This window comes from Arvicanthis niloticus, chromosome 6, assembly GCF_011762505.2.
Source record: "Arvicanthis niloticus isolate mArvNil1 chromosome 6, mArvNil1.pat.X, whole genome shotgun sequence".
NCBI lineage: Eukaryota > Metazoa > Chordata > Mammalia > Rodentia > Muridae > Arvicanthis > Arvicanthis niloticus.
Genome location: NC_047663.1, coordinates 43,670,764 through 43,688,474, shown reverse-complemented (window position 1 = coordinate 43,688,474; position 17,711 = coordinate 43,670,764). Strand labels below are relative to the sequence as shown.

The following is a 17,711-nucleotide window of genomic DNA, read 5'->3' as shown; positions in this document are numbered from 1 at the left end:
AAACCATATGCCAAGCAGGCATTTGATGTTTTTATTGGTGCTACTTTCAAATCTTTGAGAAATTGATCGGGTTTGGCCTGCTATCTTTCTCCCCAGTCTAGGTCTGGAGAATGGCTTGGGGTGAGGGCAACCTTCAACAGTTATCTCCTCAGCAAACAAAAAATAGCTCCAGCACTGCCTCCCTGAGAGGTGTGTGGGGGGGGAGGAGTGCCCTTTCAGAGGTTGTGCAAACCCTTGCCTCAGGATAAGACAGAAAAGAGGACTCCAACCTATCAGCTGCAAGCTATGCAGAGATTAGGCTGGCCTAATGGCCACTCCAAACAAGCCCTGGCTTGCCCTATTCCAAAGCATGGCATCAGTCTCCAAGAGGACACTGTCAGGGACTTACTTTCTAACTGGGCTGGAGTGGTTAGGGAAAGCTGCTTTTAAGCAAAGGCTTTGAAGGCTATCCTTCTGTTGATTCTCACCAGACTGGAGCCTGGAGATACTTAGTAAGATAAAGACTTTGGGGACAGGGACTTGGGGAAATGGAGTAGACTTCACTGGCCTTTCTACCCCACCGATGACACAATCCAGGACGCTGAAAACAGTCATTCTTCAGGCACCTGCATTTTTCAGAACACTCAGAGGTGGTCTCCTGGATAATCTTGTTGCCTCAGGGGGGAACTGGTTCATCTGTGACTGCTGGAGAGTAGCAGAGAGAAGCTATTGCAGCCTTTCTGGAGGCAATGCCTACAGCAAGCATCAGCCACCTTTGATTTTATTGAGCCCTGGAGCCAGAACTCTCCTGCCAGTCCAGAAAGGGGAGTTTTAATATCAACTGGATCCAGGAAGTATTAGAAGAAAGAATTCACATGAGGTGTACGGAGCCATAGAGGCAACCCTCACTCGCTCAGGCAAGGAGGCACAGTGCTTTACACAAGTCCCCTCCCCATTTCCCACAGGTTCTGCTTTCATTTTCTGGGGGCAGAAGATGGGTAATCTGAGTTGTAACTATAGGAGATGGAGTAAGGAGTAGAAGGGAGTTGGGTTCACCCTAGTACTGTGGGTGAGATAGGAAAAGAAAACTCACATCGAACAGCCAGAAGTGTGTTCCCATGGCAGCAGGACACTGAAGTCACCATGTAAGGGTGAGTCTCCTCCAGCTGCACTGGCCTAGGGAGTCCAGCATCCTCATCCCCCCTTCCCAATCGACCTCGGGCTCCTTTGCCCCAAGAATACACTTCCCCCTCTGCCAAGAATTGGAAAGAACAGGGCATAACCTAAGCAAGTAGATGAATACTGGACAGCAAGGACAACTCCAAAAGGAAGGTGCTGAGTATAACCCACCATATTCCTGCTGTGGCCCACCCCCATCCTGCCCACCCTCACCTGCCCCAATGGCTACAGTGAAGGCATCCCCGCAGGCCACCATCACCATCTTGATGCCTTCCAGGCCTTGGACCCGACAGGGTGCCCTGCTGACCCGACGGGAACTGGTACCCAATTGCCCATGTTGATTGCTGCCAAAAGTATAGCAGTCCCCAGAGGCTGTGGAGATGGGAGGACAAGGAAGTTAAGGGCAGTTGAACAGAAGTCTGGAGGAAGCCAGGTGAATCCCGTGTAGGTCCCCCATGCCTGGGTCCTACTCACCAGTCACAGCAGCTGAATGAGCAGTGCCAAGGTCCACACACAGCAGGGGCTCCTGGTCCAGAGGTGCAGAGCCCAGTGGGGTGAAGCTCAGGGCCTCCTCCACTTGCTGATGGGGAACAGGCTCCTCATCCAGGGTTAGGTGGTCCAAGCCTAGCTTGTTGAACCTAAGGATGGAGCCAGAAGTCTGTATCAGCTGCTGGCCTCTCTCCCACTGCAGGGAGTCTCAGCAGGGATTGCTAGGATCTATAGCACCAAGAGAAAAATCCTAAGGCTCGACCCTTGGAAGAAGGAAGGCAATAAGGACTGAAATACTTTGCATCCAAGGAGGGCAGAGGGCGGGGAGGCAGGCCTAGCACTTTGATGCTTCTGTTCACTCACCTGTTACTTCCACAGGCTAGGACCCTGCCTGGCGAGGTGAGGATCATAGAAGAGTCAATACCACAGACAACTCTCTGAGCTTCCTGTCCTGGGGCCACAGGCACCTGCTGAGGGCAGTTATGGGACTCCCGGGTACCTAGTCCCAGCCTACCTACAAGAAGGAAACAAAACAAAACAAAATGGGATTAGTTTGAGCTTCAGAGATGGTAATGAATAAAACCAGGATGGAAGAAGGCTGTTCTCAGCCTCCCTCCAGTGCTTTTCCTAGGCCTCACTGCTGGTCAAAAACCATTTAAAACCCAACAGCAGCTGGGTGTGATGAAGCACACCTCTAATCAACCACAGCACTCAGGATGCTGACACAGAAGGCCACAAATATGAGGCAAGCCTGGGCTACAGAGTGACTTCCAGGCTAGCTGAAGCTATACAGCAAGGGTCTGTCTCTAAATAAATAAATAAATAAATATCCCAAGGCTCAAAAGCAAGACACCAAGTTGCAGGTGAGACGCCCCATCTCATAAAAATGAAAGACTCTATCCAGATGCCACCTGCCTCCCCAGGTTGACAACTGCCCCCCTTTAATTGCACAGTGTTAATCTTTGCTATAGCCCTGGTGTCCTCTGGATTCCCCCGTAACACACACACTTTACACTTGAGTCCACCAGGACAGGAACGCATCTATGACATCACCAGTTTCAGTACCTAATCTGGCAGGCTAGGGGGACAGATCACTGATAGAGCATGCACTTGCTGAGTGTAAAGTCTGATTCCCTAGCACTGCAAGAAAAGAAAAGCAGATCCCATGTGGCAACATCTCACTCATCTTATCTGAGCACTAGTAAGTATGAAATAATGGTTCATCCGATGAATGAATAGAATTTGAGAAAATAAAAGGAAAGGAAGGAAAGAATGACCCTGGGAAGGAAGCCAGGTATGGGAAGGAACAAAGCATGATAGAGAATGCTGAGAGGGACCCTAAAAGCTGGAGCTGGGCAGTGGGCTTACCACCATCTCCCCGGCCCCAGGCGAATAACTCTCCATCTGTGGACAGGGCCAGCACGTGAGAGGCCCCGCAGGCCACCTGCACCATCTCATAGCCCAGCAAGGCTTCTACAATGGTGGGCTAGAGAGGGAGAGAAAAAAAAATAAAGGACTTAGCCCCTACCATGGTCTGACCGCCACCCCACCCTCCCCACCCTTGCAAGCCGGAAGTTGGAGGCTTCAAAGTCTCAGAAGGTAACTGTCTCTTTAACTCCAACCACACGCACTGCACGTACAGTGTGCAGATAGAGCAACAGGTGGGAAGCCACTGGGGAAGCTTCCTGTACTTCCCCTGATCTGAGCCAGAGCAGGTGCAGCCTGGGAGCTAATGTCACTTCCCCTCTCCAGGGTACGCGGAACACCCACCTGGCTGATGTCAGTCAGGTTGCCGTGACCCAAACACCCGTTGCTGCCACTGCCGAAGGTCATGATGATGCCTCGGTCTGGGGAGGAAGGCAGTGAAAGACAGGAGAGAAGGGGGCATTTCAGGGAGTGTGGTTCATTTACAGGTTGGGGGTGGGGAGGGAGATAAACTGAGAGCGGATGGCTGGTTTGGTGGCACCAGTATGTTACTGAAGCTACTCAGTTTGAGGGAGAATTACAAGTCTGACTGGCCCAACTTAGTGAAACACTGCCTCAAAACAAATTAAAACAAAGCCTGGTGTGGTGGTGCATGTCTTTAATCCCAGCACTCACTCGGGAGGCAGAAGCGGGCGGATCTCTAACGTTCTAGGCTAGCCAGAACTACTACCTGGCAAGACCTTGTCTTTAAAAAAAAAAAAAAAAATTGAGATTGTAGTAACTTGAGATTGTAACTCAGTAGTAGAACGCTTGCCTATCATGTACAAGGTCCGATGTTCAATCGCCAGTAGTGGGGTGGGAGATGGGAGGCAGGGAATGCCCATATTGAAATATTGAAAAGGGGCTGAAGGGCAGGGGAGACATAGGTGGTCCCTTATAGTGTATAATTTTGAACTAGTGAGGGCTTTATTTCCCCATCTATCAATGGGTATATTATAATACTTTCACTGCCAGGCCTAGTATGCCAGGAAAGGGCACTGAAGTCAGCAAACTGCAGCCACTACTAGATAGAATAAACTTTTAGGAGAGAGAAAAAAATTTTTAGGGGTGGGGAGGGGTTTCGAGACAGGGTTTCTCTGTGTAGTTGTCCTGGAACTCACTCTGCAGACCAGGCTGGCCTCGAACACAGACATCCACCTGCCTCTGCCTCCCAAGTGCTGGGATTAAAGGCGTGCGCCACCACTGCCTGGTGCGCGGCAGAGAGAGAAATATTAATTGACCAATTTGAGATGAGAGAAGTTTGCACTTTCTGGCTTCCTCCTGCCCATACAGAGCACTCCCTAGACAAGCTTACCTGTCAAGCAAGCGGTGAACAGGTCCCCGCAGGCCACATGCTTGATGGTCACACCTGACTGGCCCTCCAGGAAACGAGAGATGAACTGGGGCTGAGGCAGCTCCACTGCCCCAGGAAGGAGTGTGCCGCCTCCAGCTCCCAGGGGTGGGGCCTGCAGAGGAGCGGGTAACTCCTGAGGACCCCGACTCGACTCTACGTCTGGGTTCCCACCCTCTCCAGTCCAAGGCCACTGCCAACCTGCTCACCTCCCACAGGATGAGGCGTCCAGAGCGTGTAACGCCAGCCTTCTGCGTGCGCCCTGCAGCCACTTGGATCACCTCGGTGTTGAGCATTGGCAACCTCAGGGGAATGCTAAGGCCACCACCCCAAGCATAGACCGAAGACAGTGGTGGCGGGATGGCCGGTCTCACAGGTCCCCGGGGGACACCTGCGAGGACAGAGTTTGAGGCCAGTTAAACTAGCGGAAATGGTAGGGAGTCCACGGGGCTCCAGCTGCGGATCCCGAACTCACCCCTGCATCGGGCACTTGTGGCCCTGCTCCCTGTGCTGCCAGAGGACATAGGTGGTCCTGAAGTCAAGTACTTCTCTGCCCTGTGGAATACAGAGGGGCCTCAGGACAAGGCCTGTCTCTGACAGTCCTACATCACTACACATAGTGAATGGTCTGCCCTAAACCTATGTTCCCACTGGGTGCCCGCCCCCATCTCCCTGCACAGGCCTCCGCATGCGGACGCTGCCCACATCGGTGTGGATGTTGAGAAGGGCCCGGATGCAGAGAGGTTGCGCCATGATGTGGCTTAGGGGTGGCCGTTGTGAAGGTTCCAGGCTGAGCAGACTCAGGACGAGCTGGCGCAGCTCAGGGCTGTACCGGTCAGAGATGGGTGCAAAGGTGCCGCTCATGATCTTCAGCACCAGGGCTGGCAAGTTCTGTGAAAGCATATGTGGGATGACCCGGGTGCTGGGCTGGGCTCTTATGTAGTTCCCCCAATGATAGAATAAAAAACAGGTCTACCCTCAGGACATTGTAGTCTCATTAGAAAAGGCAGAAAGGGCAGAGGTGAGGGGCGGGGGGGAGTCCAAGGAGGGGGCTGGAGAGATGGCTCAGCAGTTATGAGCACTGGCTGCTTTTCCAGAGGTCCTGAGTTCAATTCCCATCAACCACATGGTGGCTCACAACCATCTATAAAGTAGTCTGATGCCCTCTTCTGGCCTACAGGGGTACATGCAGATAGAGTAGTAATACACATAATTTTTTTTTTTTAAAGCAGAATGGTAGGAGAGCCCAACACTACTTTCAGAACTTCCTAGTCTGATACAGAGGCTTCAGCTATGTCCTCAGAAACCCGGGGGCTTTAAGAAACCCCAGGCTTAGGCTGGGCGGTGGTGGCGCATGCCTTTAATCCCAGTACTTGGGAGGCAGAGGCAGGTGGATTTCTGAGTTCGAGGCCAGCCTGGTCTACAGAGTGAGTTCCAGGATAGCCAGGACTACACAGAGAAACCCTGTCTTGAAAAAAACAAAACAAAACAAAACAAGCCCCAGGCTTGGGCTAGAGAGATGACTCAACAGTTAAGAGTACTGACTGCTCTTCTAGAGGTCCTGAGTTCAATTCCCAGCAACCACATGGTGGGTGACAATCATCTATAATGGGATCTGATGCCCTCTTTTGGTGTGTCTGAAGAGAATGACTGTGTACTCATATATAAAATAAATCTTTTTAAAAAGAAGAAAGAAAGAAACCCCAGGCTTACTCTTGGGAATGTCTATAATCTCATGGAAGAGTCAGGGATCACATCCATACCCTCAGGAAGCCTCAGGCCAAAGCAGGACTCAAGCCTGACGCACAGGACTCATAGGCTGAGCTGAGCAAGATCTTAAGAGGCCCTGGCCTAGGGTGACCCACGAGCAGGTATAGAGACTGCTCAGCCACAAGAGAAGGAACACAGAAGTGGTCAGAGCTATGGCAAAGGAGGTGGAGTTCCGACCCCTTAGTGGTGTTGTACTCACTGCAGCCTCGAAGGCCCTCTTGAGGCTGGCCAGCTCATACAAGACACAGCCCAGAGCCCAGATGTCACTCTTCTGGTTGTAGGGCTTGCCCTCACACAGCTCAGGGGAGATGTAGCATGGAGTACCCACCACCTGCAGGAGGGAAGCCTGTGTTACAGCCCTGGGAAGAGAGGAACAAAGGCTCTGGCCAGAGACTCATTTGGGGATAGCTTCTTAAAGCAGGTCTTGGAGCTTCATCTTCAGGACCATATAGACAGGGACTGAGGGAAGAGGAAGAGGCAGGAACGGAGGGTAAGCCTCAGCTCTCAGGATTCCCAGTGTCCCCCACATGTCTAGGCACCGTGTAGGCCTTGCTCTTGCTGCTCAGGATCTTAGAGATGCCAAAGTCACCGATCTTGACAACCATCCGGTGTTTGTCAAGAAGGATGTTCTGGGTCTTGAGGTCCCGATGCAGGATGAGGTGTGTGTGCACATGATGTAGGGCAAGCAGGATCTGCACAAAGAAGTGAAGGATTGTCTCCTCCTCTAGCAGGGAGTTGCAGCGCTTCTGGATGAACTCAGCCAGGGTGCCACCTGTGGCCCAGAGAACCAATCAAGACCAGGACTCTACAGCAATGGAAACAACCCACTGCTTTTAAGAACCAGGACACTAGAAGCAGAGAGGGCAAGGAGCCTGTCATGGCCACACAAGTGTGGGCCAGAACTCTGTACTTCTGACCTTCAGCCAAGTCTATTCCAGAGGGAAGCTGCCTTAATGGAGTCCAGCACTCCTGGAGGGGGAAGGGCCTCTAGGCTGAGGCAAAGCATCCTACCTGGTGCATATTCCATGGCGATCATGAGGGCCTTGTCCTCTAGGAAGTTCTCATAGTACTCAATGACGTTGGGGTGGTTAAGCAGCTTGAGCACCTGACACTCATTCTGTGCTGCCTGCCTCTCTTCTTTGGTCATCTGTTCCACTGGGATCTGTTTGATGATCACCAGCTTCTGGTCAGCCTTTCGAAGGCACAAGTGCACAATCCTAGGGACACAGAGCACCGAGCAGGCACCAGATAAGCTTCCAGTCACATACTAGGGTAGCCCAGAGCCACATAATTTTTTTTTTTTTAAGATTTTTAAAATTTATGTATATGAGTACACTGTCACTGGTTTCCAGACACACCAGAAGAGGGCACTGGATCCCAGTACAAATGGGTGTGAGCCACCATGTGGTTGCTGGGAATTGAACTCAGGACCTCTGGAAGAGCAGTCAGAGCTCTTAGAGGCTGAGCCATCTTTCCAGGTCCTGCGTGTTCCTCACCCCCCCACCCCCCCAATATTCTTTAGATGATTACGCTGGGCATGGTGGAAGGTAAGGAGGATCTGGAGTTCAAGGCCCTGTCTCAAGAACAAAATGGTCTGGATCAAGAACAAGACGGCTCTGCATCCAGTTCGGAAGGCTCAAAAGCACCTACAACTCCAGCTTCAAAGGATCTGATGACCTCTTCTGGCCCTCATAGGTGGCACTCGCTCACACACAAAATTAAAATAATAAATATAAATCTTGGGCTGGAGTTCCCAGCAGCCAAGGCAGCTCCAGTTTCAGAGGATCCAACGTTCTCTTCTGACTTCCACAGACACAGAAAATAAAAACAAATGTTTTAAAAAGGAAAAACTGTTTTAACCTCCTTGTGACCTATGTAAAATTAGGAATTTTCCTTTAGAAAAAAATGCCTTATTTATATATATATAAATCTGTATCATGCATTCATGAATTGTTTTGTTTTGGGTTTTAGCTTTTAAAAACATTTATTTTATATGCATAAATGTCTGGCCTGCATGCATGTTTGTGCCCATGGAGGCCAGAGGAGGGTGTTGGACCCTCTGGAACTGGAGTGTCATATAGTTATGAACCGCCATGTGGATCCTTGGAATGGAACTCTATCACCTGCAAGAACAAGTGTTGTAACCACCGAACCATCTTTTCACTACACAGCATGGAATGACCATGAAAACTGTGTTCCTAGACTGGCCTTAAATTCCCTAACCCCAGCTTTCTGAGAGCTGAGAGTCCAGATTTTTAAAATTCTTCTCTGAGGTCTGTGCAAAGACCTCAAACTTCAACGCTATCAATAATTTAGTTGCCTCTGGCAATGACAAGAATCTCTTACTTAAAAAATGTCCCCTGGAGGCTGAAGAACTAACATGGTTCAGTGGTTAGAGCACTGGCTGCTCTTATAGAGGACACAGGTTCAATTCCCAGCACCAACATGGCAGCTTACAACTGTCTGTAACTCCAGTTCCAGGGCTTCTGACACCCTCACACAGACATATATGCAAGCAAAACACCAATGGGCATAAAAATAAAGCCTTTTAATCCTTCACTCTCAGATCTAACCTTTACATAGCAGCCACAATGACACTTAGCTTTGCTTCCTTTTCCGAGCTGGCACTCAAATCCAGGGCCCTCGACTGCAAGCCCCGGCCTGAGAATGTCCTTGTAACATGGGTCATGTTAGATCACTCCCTGGCTTTGTTTTCAGCACACACTCTCAGAGAGCCCAGGCTGACCTTGAACTTGCTAAGAAGCACTTATACTCAGCTGAAGACCTTGAACTTCCCACGTTTAAGCGTCCCCCTGCAGCACTTGCGCTGAGATCCAGGTGTGGAACATCACACCCCATTCAGTTTCCCAGTTCTTCTCTGGGTTGTGGTGCAGCTCTGTGAAACCGTGGATTCCCAACACAAACAAGCGCAAAACCCTCTTGCCTTTATACTTTAAATCAACTAAATCTCTTCAGTTTACAAGATCATAATCTGGTCTCCACCCTTCAAGACGACAACCACATTCCTTGCCTTGCTCACTACATTCCAACTATACTAGTCTTTTTCTCAGTTTCTTGAATGCCATTACCATTTTTTTCCATGTGAGGATCTTTGCAAATGCTACCTTATCTGCCAGAAGGACTCTGCCTAGTCCTCATTTCTTCAATCTTTTGTTTTTATTTTGTTGTTGCTGCTACTGTAGTTTTGTCAACACAGAGTTTCTCAGAGTAGCCCTGGCTGTCCTGGAACTGGCTCTGTAGACCAGGCTGGCCTCATACTCGGACTTTTGCCGGCCTCTGCCTCGCAAGTGCTGGAATTAAAGGTGTGTACCACCATGCCTGGCTCATTTCAAGACTTGACCTTCCACCTCTCTTGGACTCCTTAAGTTCCTGCTGTTGATCACTGCTCAAACTTTAACTGTTTTAACAATATCTTGTTTGAATCAACTTCCTAAGGGTTATGTTCGTAAGGGGAAAGTACCTCGCCTGTTTTGGTCATAACTGTAAACTCCGGGCAGTCTGACCTGTGCAGCTCACGCTCAGTATCAGCTGAAGCAAAGGATAACCAATCTACAGGGAACAACTATCTTCCAAGGGCACGGGCTGGCCTGGTGGGCGTGGTTTGGCTGTGGGAGGGGGCCTCCAGCCTAGACCTAAGGACCGGATGGCTGGGCGGGGCGTCCCATAGTGGTGCTCTCGCTTCGGGGCGGAGCCAACAGGGCCATGATTTCTTGGCCAGAATTGGGGCTTATTTTCTTTCTCCCTTAGCATTTCCTCCCCAGCGCCCTGCTCACCCGAAGGCACCTCTTCCCACCACTCGGATCCGCTCGTACTTCTCCATCTCATTTCTCAGTTACGCTTCTGGAATCCCCGTGCGGCGCGTGCGCGGACCCTCCCATCCGGGAGCTCCTCCTCCTGGCTGTAAAACTTTTGCTGGGCGGAGCCGGCGAAACGGGGGCGTCGGCGGAGCCTGGCGTCTTTCTCTGACCGTAAACCCAACCTAGAGACCAAGTCGTGTTTCCCCAACGAGGGATCAGAGACTAGTCATTCTGGGTTTCCTTGCACACGGATGACTTAGGCATAGGTAGACTGGAGCGATGAGGCGTCCACTTAAGTTGCACCGCGAAAACAAGATAGTCCCTTCAAAGGTCTAATGCGAGTGGAAAGCGAAGATCGATCCAGTCCCCACTGTCCAGGAGGAGTGGCATTACTTCAGAAAGATAAAGGGATTCCTTGATTGGCACCAAAAAGGAACCGAGAGACCACTCTGTGTGGGGCGGGGGATGGGGGGACCGGGAAAACCCCAGTTAGACAAACTGATTCACCTGAAGAGTACGTGACGTGTCTCTCGGTTGTAACAACTATTGAGCACTGTGCTCTCGGCTTCTCAGAACCCTGCACAAAATGCTGCCTTAGGGGAACTCGGTCCTTTACCAAAACCTCTAGCGTCAAGGTGGGGGAAAACCAGAGAGGGCTTTACGCCTCTGGTTAGTATCACTGCTAGAGTTTCGACCAGGATGAATTAAAATCCTGACTTCTTGACGCCTGCTGCTCTAAGGAGTTATAAAATTCCAGTACTCAGGAGGTGGTCCTTAGCTAAGTTCCAATTTCTGAATGGTCCAGGAAAGCAAGATAAGGGGTGTTTATTTTTTTTCCCCGCCCAGCCCCAAACTAGCCAACGTGGAATGACTGGAGGGAACCTGTGGTTACTGGCTCAGGCCGGAGTCAGCTGGTGAACAGTTAGCAAAGAGGGAGTGCAGGGGGTAAAATGCTCACCCAAGACATTACATCGTGCTATTACTTAGTAACCGAATGGGCCTTGAGTGACCCTGAAGACCCATGGGAGTTAATGTGTAACCCTGGAACCATCAGGGAAGGCAGCAAACACCCAAAAGGCTTAGGTGCCTGAGTGTCTGAGCTTGGGTTTCTGTTTTTCCTTCCCCCTTGAAACACCGTTTTCCTAGTCCCCCTTTTTGCTCGCGTCGTCCACTTCCATCTCCCAAAAACACACACCCCTTCACTCCTGCACCGCCTCTGGGCTGCTCCTTTTCCTCCGGGTGGGCTGCTGATCCCGCTCCCCAGAACTAACTGCCTTACTCTCTGAGTGGAGGCGGGCTCGGATCCGGCATCACAGTGAGGACACACTGACACCTAGTGGCCATAAGCCGCAACTCCTCCAGGCCACTGCCCAGGAAAGAGGGTCACCCCAGCTGTCTGGGCAAATCCGCAGCCTTCCCCGCCCCAGCCTCCAAGGAGCCAGAAGAGGGTTGGGACTGTCTAAGGGAGGACTGTGACAACCGCTATGCTCCAGGAGCCCAAGAATGGTGGGGAGGTGTGGAGTGATGGTGGGTGACTCAACAGTTCCTAAGCACCACTCGTGCGGGGCGCGGGAGAGGCAGGTAAACTCGCCGATCCCGGTCCAAGAGAGGAATCGAGTCTGGGCGGAGCCGTGGTCTGAGGCGGCGCTCCTGAGCCCCCAAGATCAGAGTTTAGCAGCCCCGGCTGTGTGAAGGTCCCGCCCAGCTCGGTCCTGAAAAGAGATGGGAGAGTTCTCACAGTACCCAACCAGGGAGTGGAAGCCAGTGGCGGCCGAGAAAGTCAGCGAGAGGGCTAGTGGGGCCGTACGCACGAGGGCGGCCGAGGACGCCTTCGGATGTCGGGAGGCGCCAGACAGGGGTTCCTCAGCAGCGATGGCGGGGACAACCCCTTCGCGCTCGAAGTCGGCGGGATCCGGGCGGGGCCCTGGGGGACGCGGGGCTCGCGCCCTCCTCGCGGCAGAGGCACCCGAGGGGCGGGGGCAGGCGGCGGGGCGGGGCGGGGGCTCGGGCGGTAGGGGCGGGCAGAGGCCTCGCCGGGAGCGCGGGGAGGAGCGAAGGGGCCTTGAGGGCTCCGCGAAACTGTGGGGCCGGCGGCCCGCGGCAGAAACGATCGTGGCGCGCTGGCCAGAGACGGAACGGTGTTCCCAGAACTGCCGGGGGAGACGGCTTAAAGGGCGGACAGACAGACGGCAGGGAGGGCCAGCATGCCCCTACTGTTGCACCCCGCCTGGCCGCTGCTCCTCGGCGCCACGCTGACCTTCCGGGCACTCCGGCGCGTGCTCTGTCGCCTGCCCCTGCCTGCACACGTGCAAACCGACCCCCTGCGCACCTGGCGTTGGCACAACCTACTCGTCTCTTTCACCCACTCCATTGTATCGGGAATCTGGGCACTGCTGTGGTGAGTGAACAACTCGGGGTAATGAGATGGCCGTAGGATCTTTCGCGGGGTGCTCGGATTGGGCTCCCTGTTGCTATTCCCATCACTCACGGGTGAACAGACGCCAAGGATCTCACCTGATTCCCTGTTTGGAAAACTACCCAACCAAGAACGGCTGTGGGAAACCCAAGGTACCTGGGCTTTGGCCAAGTCCCTCCTTACTCTCCAATCAGCCAATAGTAGGGACCCAGAGCACCCTGGGACCAGCTAGACTGTTGGGGGAGGCGAGGGTCCTCGGGGAGGCTGCAACCGCGAGAACATCCCTTTTCTCTATTCCAGCATATGGCAAACCCCTGAAATGCTGGTGGAGATTGAGACGGCGTGGTCAGTTTCTGGCTATTTGCTTGTTTGCTTCTCTGCAGGTAGGTTATGCCCAAAAAGGTTAAGATTAGGTTGGAAGATAGTTTGTTTAAGGTGTTCAGTCTTTTCCTCTTTGCCAACCCCTCCACTAGGATACTTTATCCATGACACAGTGGACATCGTGGTTAGCAGGCAAACTCGAGCTTCTTGGGAGTACCTTGTTCATCATGTCATGGTAAGGGAGAACCCGGTGAAGTGATAGACAAAATCTTCAAAACCATTTGAGCCAGGGAGAGAGGGAGGCCATCTTAACCCTGCAGTGTCTGGCTTCTAAGTTGCCTAAGGATTCTTAAATGTTTAAACTCCCTCTGGGGCCAGCAGAATGCCTGGGCTCACCTACTATCTAGGTAAACAGACCATGAATGTCATACAGAACTAAAAGTCTAGTCCTAGCGAACAAAGAATTCTCAAAGAAGTTGGCGTTCCTTAGATTCTGTCTGATGTGACCTGTTTTCAAGTGCCTTTGTTCTGTCACTTGCCCCCTAGGCTATGGGTGCCTTCTTCTCTGGTATCTTTTGGAAAAGATTTGTTGGTGGTGGAGTCTTAACACTACTGGTGGAGGTCAGCAACATCTTCCTCACCTTCAGGATGATGATGAAGATAAACAACGCCCAGCACCACGTCCTCTACAAGGTCAACAAGTATGTCAACTTGGTCATGTACTTCCTCTTCCGACTGGCCCCTCAGGCCTACCTCACCAAGTTCTTTCTCCAGTATGCTGGCCAGAGGACACTGGGGACATTCCTGTTGGCCATCCTGCTCATGCTGGACATGATGATCCTCATCTACTTCTCTCGCCTCCTCCGCTCTGACTTCTGCCCTCAACGTGCTCCCAGCCACAAACACAAAGACAAATTCTTGACTGAGTGAGAAAGGAGGACCCAGGATGTGTGACTGGGACAGCAAGCACAGCCAGCAGCTTTGTAACAAACTAGGACTCTGCCCCAAGCCTGGGTGTATTGGGGCCAGCCTTTCCACCTTAGCTTACACCCACACTATTGAAAACACTAATGAAAGCTCTCTGAAGTCCTCTGTTCTTGGGCAAGGGTTGAGGGAAGCAGACCAACCGGTTGGGCAAGGTAAATGGGTGAGGACAAGATACTGTCTGTCCAAAAGCCAGCAAACACATCCTGCCCTGAAATGGATGCTGACAACTCTAAAATAACCCCTCTGCTCTTCCAAACTCTTCTTTCACAACCACCTCTTCCGGGGAAGAACCTCTTGTAAAGCTTGTCCTCTATGATGGAGAAATGTCCCAGGACAACTAACACCTCATAAATGTCCCCAGTACTATGCTCCAGCATGGGGGTGCACCATTGTGTGTCCCATTGCTCAGCACTGGGAAAGCCCAGCACCCACCCTGTTACCACAGTATGGCAGTCTCCCCAGCCCAACCAGAAAGCAACAAATGACAAGCAGCATTATTTATGGTGAAAAAAAGTGTATATTTAGAATTAGTCATCTGGACTCAGTTTAGATGATCCCAATCTGAAAAACAAAAAAGGGAGCTAAATTACTGGAGCTGAACTCAAGTTTAAGGGAGCTAGGATGACAGAAACAGGGGAGGGTGGGGCTTGTTAGAGATAGTACAGTCAAATTCTAATGCAGATGCAGCATCTACACAGAACTGCCAGTGGACTGGATGCTTACCTTGTTGGCAACATCCAGAGCATCATAATCGGGAGCCAAGCGAACATACGCCTTCTTCTCTCCATCAGGCCTGTGTGGAGAAGGAAGCCTCAGAGTTGGACACTCATACCCCACCCCTTCCCCCATCCCTCCCATAGTCCCTCTGGGGCATCAGTGGTTCCTTTGTTGGTGTCATTCTTTTCCAAACATTGAGTTTTCCATCATCTGCACAGAGGGGGCTAAGAGTTACCATGAAGCCATGGTATTTTAAAAAGAAAACTCATACTAGCTTTCTGATTTCTGCCTGGTCCCACTCACCTTATCAGGGTATTGACTTTGGCCACATCAATGTCATAGAGTTTCTTCACGGCCTGTTTGATCTGGTGCTTGTTGGCCTTGACATCCACGATGAACACAAGCGTGTTGTTGTCCTCTATTTTCTTCATGGCTGACTCAGTGGTCAGTGGGAATTTGATGATGGCATAGTGGTCAAGCCTAAGGGGAGATAGGAGTTAGCCGCCCTGGCACCTGTAGCTAACACATGCTTCACTTCAGAGCCAGACAAGGAAAGAATAGGTGCATCAGACAATAGGGTCGCAATCATCTCTATCAGACTTTGGTCGCTGAAGAATGTCATCACATGCACCTGAACCCCAAGGGGCTCAACTTCCCACTTAGAGCCGAATCCTGTATATTCTCTTGACTAAAGATACAAGTTTAACTCATGCATTTATCCACTGGAGTTCCACACTTACTATGAGACCAGACCAAACAACTAAAGAGAATAGCGCTCAGTTGCTGGAGGTCGGCCACACTCCAGAACTACTACTTGAGACAAGCCTCACACTACAGCACAAGCTGGCCTGGAATCCAAGAGCCACTTTCACCCCCACCCTTCTGGTCTGAGACTGGGACCCTGGACTTCTAACATGGTAACCACCAAATGATCAATGTAATGCTGGGGGCTGAAACCAACAGCAACTCTAAAACAACACTTTTTCAGTAAGCACATTCTCCCAAACTTCCTTTGAGTGGTGTTAGAATTTGGTCAATTAAAAGTGCGTTTCACAACAATCGAAGGACATCACTCCCCAGTTTGACAACTTAAATCAACCAACGGCAATCAACAACACTCATGTGTTCCTTCCAACAAGTAGCATGTCACTTGGAACCAAGATAGGCAACACCTCTTTGAAGTCAACTTTCAAACATTGATTACACATAAATAATTAACTCAAAATAGACCTCACACTTCCACCAGAGCAGCTCCTTGGACAATTACCCGTTTTATAAGGGAAGCTATGGGTGGGTGGTAAGTTAGGAACTCTAATAATGCCCTAATGCTAGTAGTGGGTATAGGGCCTGTACTGACTTGTTTCTCCTGGGCGCACTTTTCCGAGGATATTTTGGCTGCCTCCGGAGCCGCAGTGTCTTGGGACGCCGGAAGGTGGGTGACGTTCGGATCTTCTTCTTTTTGTGGCTGTGGACTCCTTTCAGCACTGCCTTCTTAGCTTTCAAGGCCTTTGCCTTGGCTTCGGCTTTGGGGGGGGCAGGAGCTGGGAGAGAAGGAAATAAAATTAGCGTGTGGCATTCATAAAGTGATCCCTTCCGGCAGCCCTGTCAACACGTGCATCAGTGGTTCCTTTGAAGGCATCACAGGTCTCAGGAGACTTTAAGTTTTTTTTTCCATCATATGCACGGTACCGCAGGCAAAGATAATTAACCCGTTGTAACATCACGTTGGTGCGTATAAATCCATTTAACGTGGAAAAATGCCGATAAGGACTACTCCTAATCCCTATTAAGTTAGGAGACACGGAGCGCCACCCTGTGGATGTTAAGTAGCTTCCCAAAGTCAAATGCTTTGCTACCCCAGTGGCGGGGGATACCGGCCGGGTTGCCTTGCCAATCCTTCACTGGAACCAGCCCATGCGGCTTGACCCACGCGGTTCTCATACACAACAGTGAGGCCTAACCGCGACAGTAGCTACAGAACAAGACACCCACGGCTTAGCCGGGCATCCGTCTTCCCCGTGATCTCGCACTGCGGGTATCCAAGGCCGACCCGAAACATTCTCATACCGCAACATACCTTCCTTCTTCGCTTTCGGCGCCATCTTGGCGAAAAGGGTTGCCCAGCCTAATTCCCATGAGCTTATAGAATGAAGTCTCATGAAAGTCTCGCGATAGCTTATACATAGCACTGATTGGATGAACAGCAGTATGGGGCTTCCTGGGAATTGCAGTTCCATTTAATTCCCTAGAGCCAGAGACCAAGTATGCCCCACCTTTCCCTTCGAGAGGCCCTAAGGCTTCTTGGGAATTGTAGTTTTTTTGTTTTGGTTTTCTAACACAGGGTTTTTCTGGGGAATTGTAGGTTTTGTTTTTGTTTTGTTCTGTTTTTTGTTTTGTTTTGAATTGCTGTTCTTTTCGAGTCAGAGTTTCTCTTTGTAACAGTTTGGAACTCACTCTGAACTCACCGAGATCTCTGACTCCTGAGTGCTTGGATTAAAGGCCTATGCCAACACGACAGTTTTAAAAAGATACATGCTTATTCCTGTAGGTTTAGAAAGTGGGTGGTTATAGCATCTGGTGGTTATGGTCCTTACTTCTGCACTTCTTGAGCAGTTTCCAGCCTTAGGGAAGAGGTTTGCAGTGTCAGAAGCCAATAACACTACCAACTGGGAAGAATACAATTTAAGGGGTTAGAAGGACGCTCAGCAGCCAGACAGTGGTGGTGCACGCCTTTAATCCCAGCACTTGGGAGGCAGAGGCAGGCGGATTTCTGAGTTCGAGGCCAGCCTGGTCTACAGAGTGAGTTCTAGGACAGCCAGGGCTACACAGAGAAACCCTGTTTCGAAAAAACAACAACAACAACAACAAAAAAAAAAAAGAAGCCACAACTATAATTCCAGGACTCAGGAGACAGGAACATTGACACAAAGTCAAGGCCAGCCTGTGCTACACTGTAAATTCCAGACCAGCCAGCACTACATAGTAAGGCTGCCATAAACAGATAAACAAAATACAAGTAGAATGCAGTTTGCCTAACCAGTAGAGATGAAGCCAAGCTGAGCAATGTTAGGACAGGATTTTCTCCAGCTTCTCCATATGACACCAGCGGAAAATTGAGGTTGCAGAGTTGAATCTGATGCAGTTACTACCACACAGTGACTTGGTGGCAACAACAACAAAAAAAGATTGAGTGTGAAATGGGAAAGAAATCCAGAAGAGC

At 50.8% G+C, this 17,711-nt stretch overlaps 3 protein-coding genes and 3 non-coding genes across 13 annotated transcripts; 1 reads left to right on the top strand and 5 right to left on the bottom strand.

Annotated features, from left to right (window-relative positions):
- Nucleotides 1–17: 17 nt before the first annotated feature.
- Nek8 (NIMA related kinase 8) lies at nt 18–12,035 on the bottom strand. 7 transcript variants are annotated; one of them, XM_076936229.1, is made up of 17 exons: nt 11,862–12,035; nt 10,558–11,762; nt 10,027–10,442; nt 7,244–7,449; nt 6,772–7,004; nt 6,432–6,563; nt 5,145–5,353; nt 4,938–5,017; nt 4,672–4,853; nt 4,427–4,598; nt 3,418–3,494; nt 3,016–3,133; nt 2,011–2,161; nt 1,633–1,796; nt 1,372–1,530; nt 1,073–1,231; nt 18–684 (listed from the first exon to the last, which is right to left on the bottom strand). In XM_076936229.1, the coding sequence occupies exons 3-17, from the start codon at nt 10,071–10,073 to the stop codon at nt 656–658; spliced, it is 2,118 nt and encodes a 705-aa protein (XP_076792344.1). In that variant the 5' UTR covers nt 10,074–10,442; nt 10,558–11,762; nt 11,862–12,035; the 3' UTR covers nt 18–655. The 7 variants fall into 7 exon arrangements, with proteins under 7 accessions (XP_076792344.1, XP_034362465.1, XP_076792343.1 ...); XM_034506574.2 differs by having other exon boundaries at nt 4,427–4,577; XM_076936228.1 differs by having other exon boundaries at nt 10,027–11,762.
- A 32-nt stretch (nt 12,036–12,067) lies between these two features.
- On the top strand, nt 12,068–16,032 carry Tlcd1 (TLC domain containing 1). Of its 2 annotated transcripts, none has more exons than XM_034506576.2 (4): nt 12,068–12,448; nt 12,767–12,849; nt 12,940–13,022; nt 13,334–16,032. In XM_034506576.2, exons 1-4 carry the CDS (start codon nt 12,255–12,257, stop codon nt 13,715–13,717), a joined length of 744 nt encoding a protein of 247 aa, XP_034362467.1. In that variant the 5' UTR covers nt 12,068–12,254; the 3' UTR covers nt 13,718–16,032. The 2 variants fall into 2 exon arrangements, with proteins under 2 accessions (XP_034362467.1, XP_076792349.1); XM_076936234.1 differs by having other exon boundaries at nt 12,374–12,618.
- On the bottom strand, nt 14,231–16,720 carry Rpl23a (ribosomal protein L23a). Its single transcript, XM_034504286.2, has 5 exons — nt 16,569–16,720; nt 15,849–16,032; nt 14,795–14,971; nt 14,498–14,567; nt 14,231–14,335 (listed from the first exon to the last, which is right to left on the bottom strand). Exons 1-5 carry the CDS (start codon nt 16,648–16,650, stop codon nt 14,321–14,323), a joined length of 528 nt encoding a protein of 175 aa, XP_034360177.2. The 5' UTR covers nt 16,651–16,720; the 3' UTR covers nt 14,231–14,320.
- Nucleotides 14,643–14,707, bottom strand: LOC117712131 (small nucleolar RNA SNORD42). Its single transcript, XR_004607205.1, has one exon. It is a non-coding gene; the product is annotated as a small nucleolar RNA SNORD42 (small nucleolar RNA).
- On the bottom strand, nt 15,052–15,123 carry LOC117712144 (small nucleolar RNA Z17). Its single transcript, XR_004607213.1, has one exon. It is a non-coding gene; the product is annotated as a small nucleolar RNA Z17 (small nucleolar RNA).
- On the bottom strand, nt 16,104–16,175 carry LOC117712130 (small nucleolar RNA SNORD42). The gene has a single exon (XR_004607204.1). It is a non-coding gene; the product is annotated as a small nucleolar RNA SNORD42 (small nucleolar RNA).
- Nucleotides 16,721–17,711: the final 991 nt, after the last annotated feature.

What these genes read in the sequence shown, in the direction of transcription:
- Nek8 (XM_034506572.3), bottom strand. Translation starts at nt 10,073, where the DNA reads ATGGAGAAGTACGAGCGGATCCGAGTGGTGGGAAGAGGTGCCTTCGG. An exon ending in GACGCCTCATCCTGTGGGAG is followed by an intron (nt 4,599 to 4,671) that starts GTGAGCAGGTTG and finishes CGGGGTCCTCAG; the next exon opens with GAGTTACCCGCTCCTCTGCA. An exon ending in GTTCACCGCTTGCTTGACAG is followed by an intron (nt 3,495 to 4,426) that starts GTAAGCTTGTCT and finishes CTTCCTCCCCAG; the next exon opens with ACCGAGGCATCATCATGACC.
- Tlcd1 (XM_034506576.2), top strand. Translation starts at nt 12,255, where the DNA reads ATGCCCCTACTGTTGCACCCCGCCTGGCCGCTGCTCCTCGGCGCCACG. An exon ending in GCTTGTTTGCTTCTCTGCAG is followed by an intron (nt 12,850 to 12,939) that starts GTAGGTTATGCC and finishes CCCCTCCACTAG; the next exon opens with GATACTTTATCCATGACACA. An exon ending in ACCTTGTTCATCATGTCATG is followed by an intron (nt 13,023 to 13,333) that starts GTAAGGGAGAAC and finishes CTTGCCCCCTAG; the next exon opens with GCTATGGGTGCCTTCTTCTC.
- Rpl23a (XM_034504286.2), bottom strand. Translation starts at nt 16,650, where the DNA reads ATGAGACTTCATTCTATAAGCTCATGGGAATTAGGCTGGGCAACCCTT. An exon ending in AGTGCGCCCAGGAGAAACAA is followed by an intron (nt 14,972 to 15,848) that starts GTCAGTACAGGC and finishes ATCTCCCCTTAG; the next exon opens with GCTTGACCACTATGCCATCA. An exon ending in AAAGTCAATACCCTGATAAG is followed by an intron (nt 14,568 to 14,794) that starts GTGAGTGGGACC and finishes TTCTCCACACAG; the next exon opens with GCCTGATGGAGAGAAGAAGG.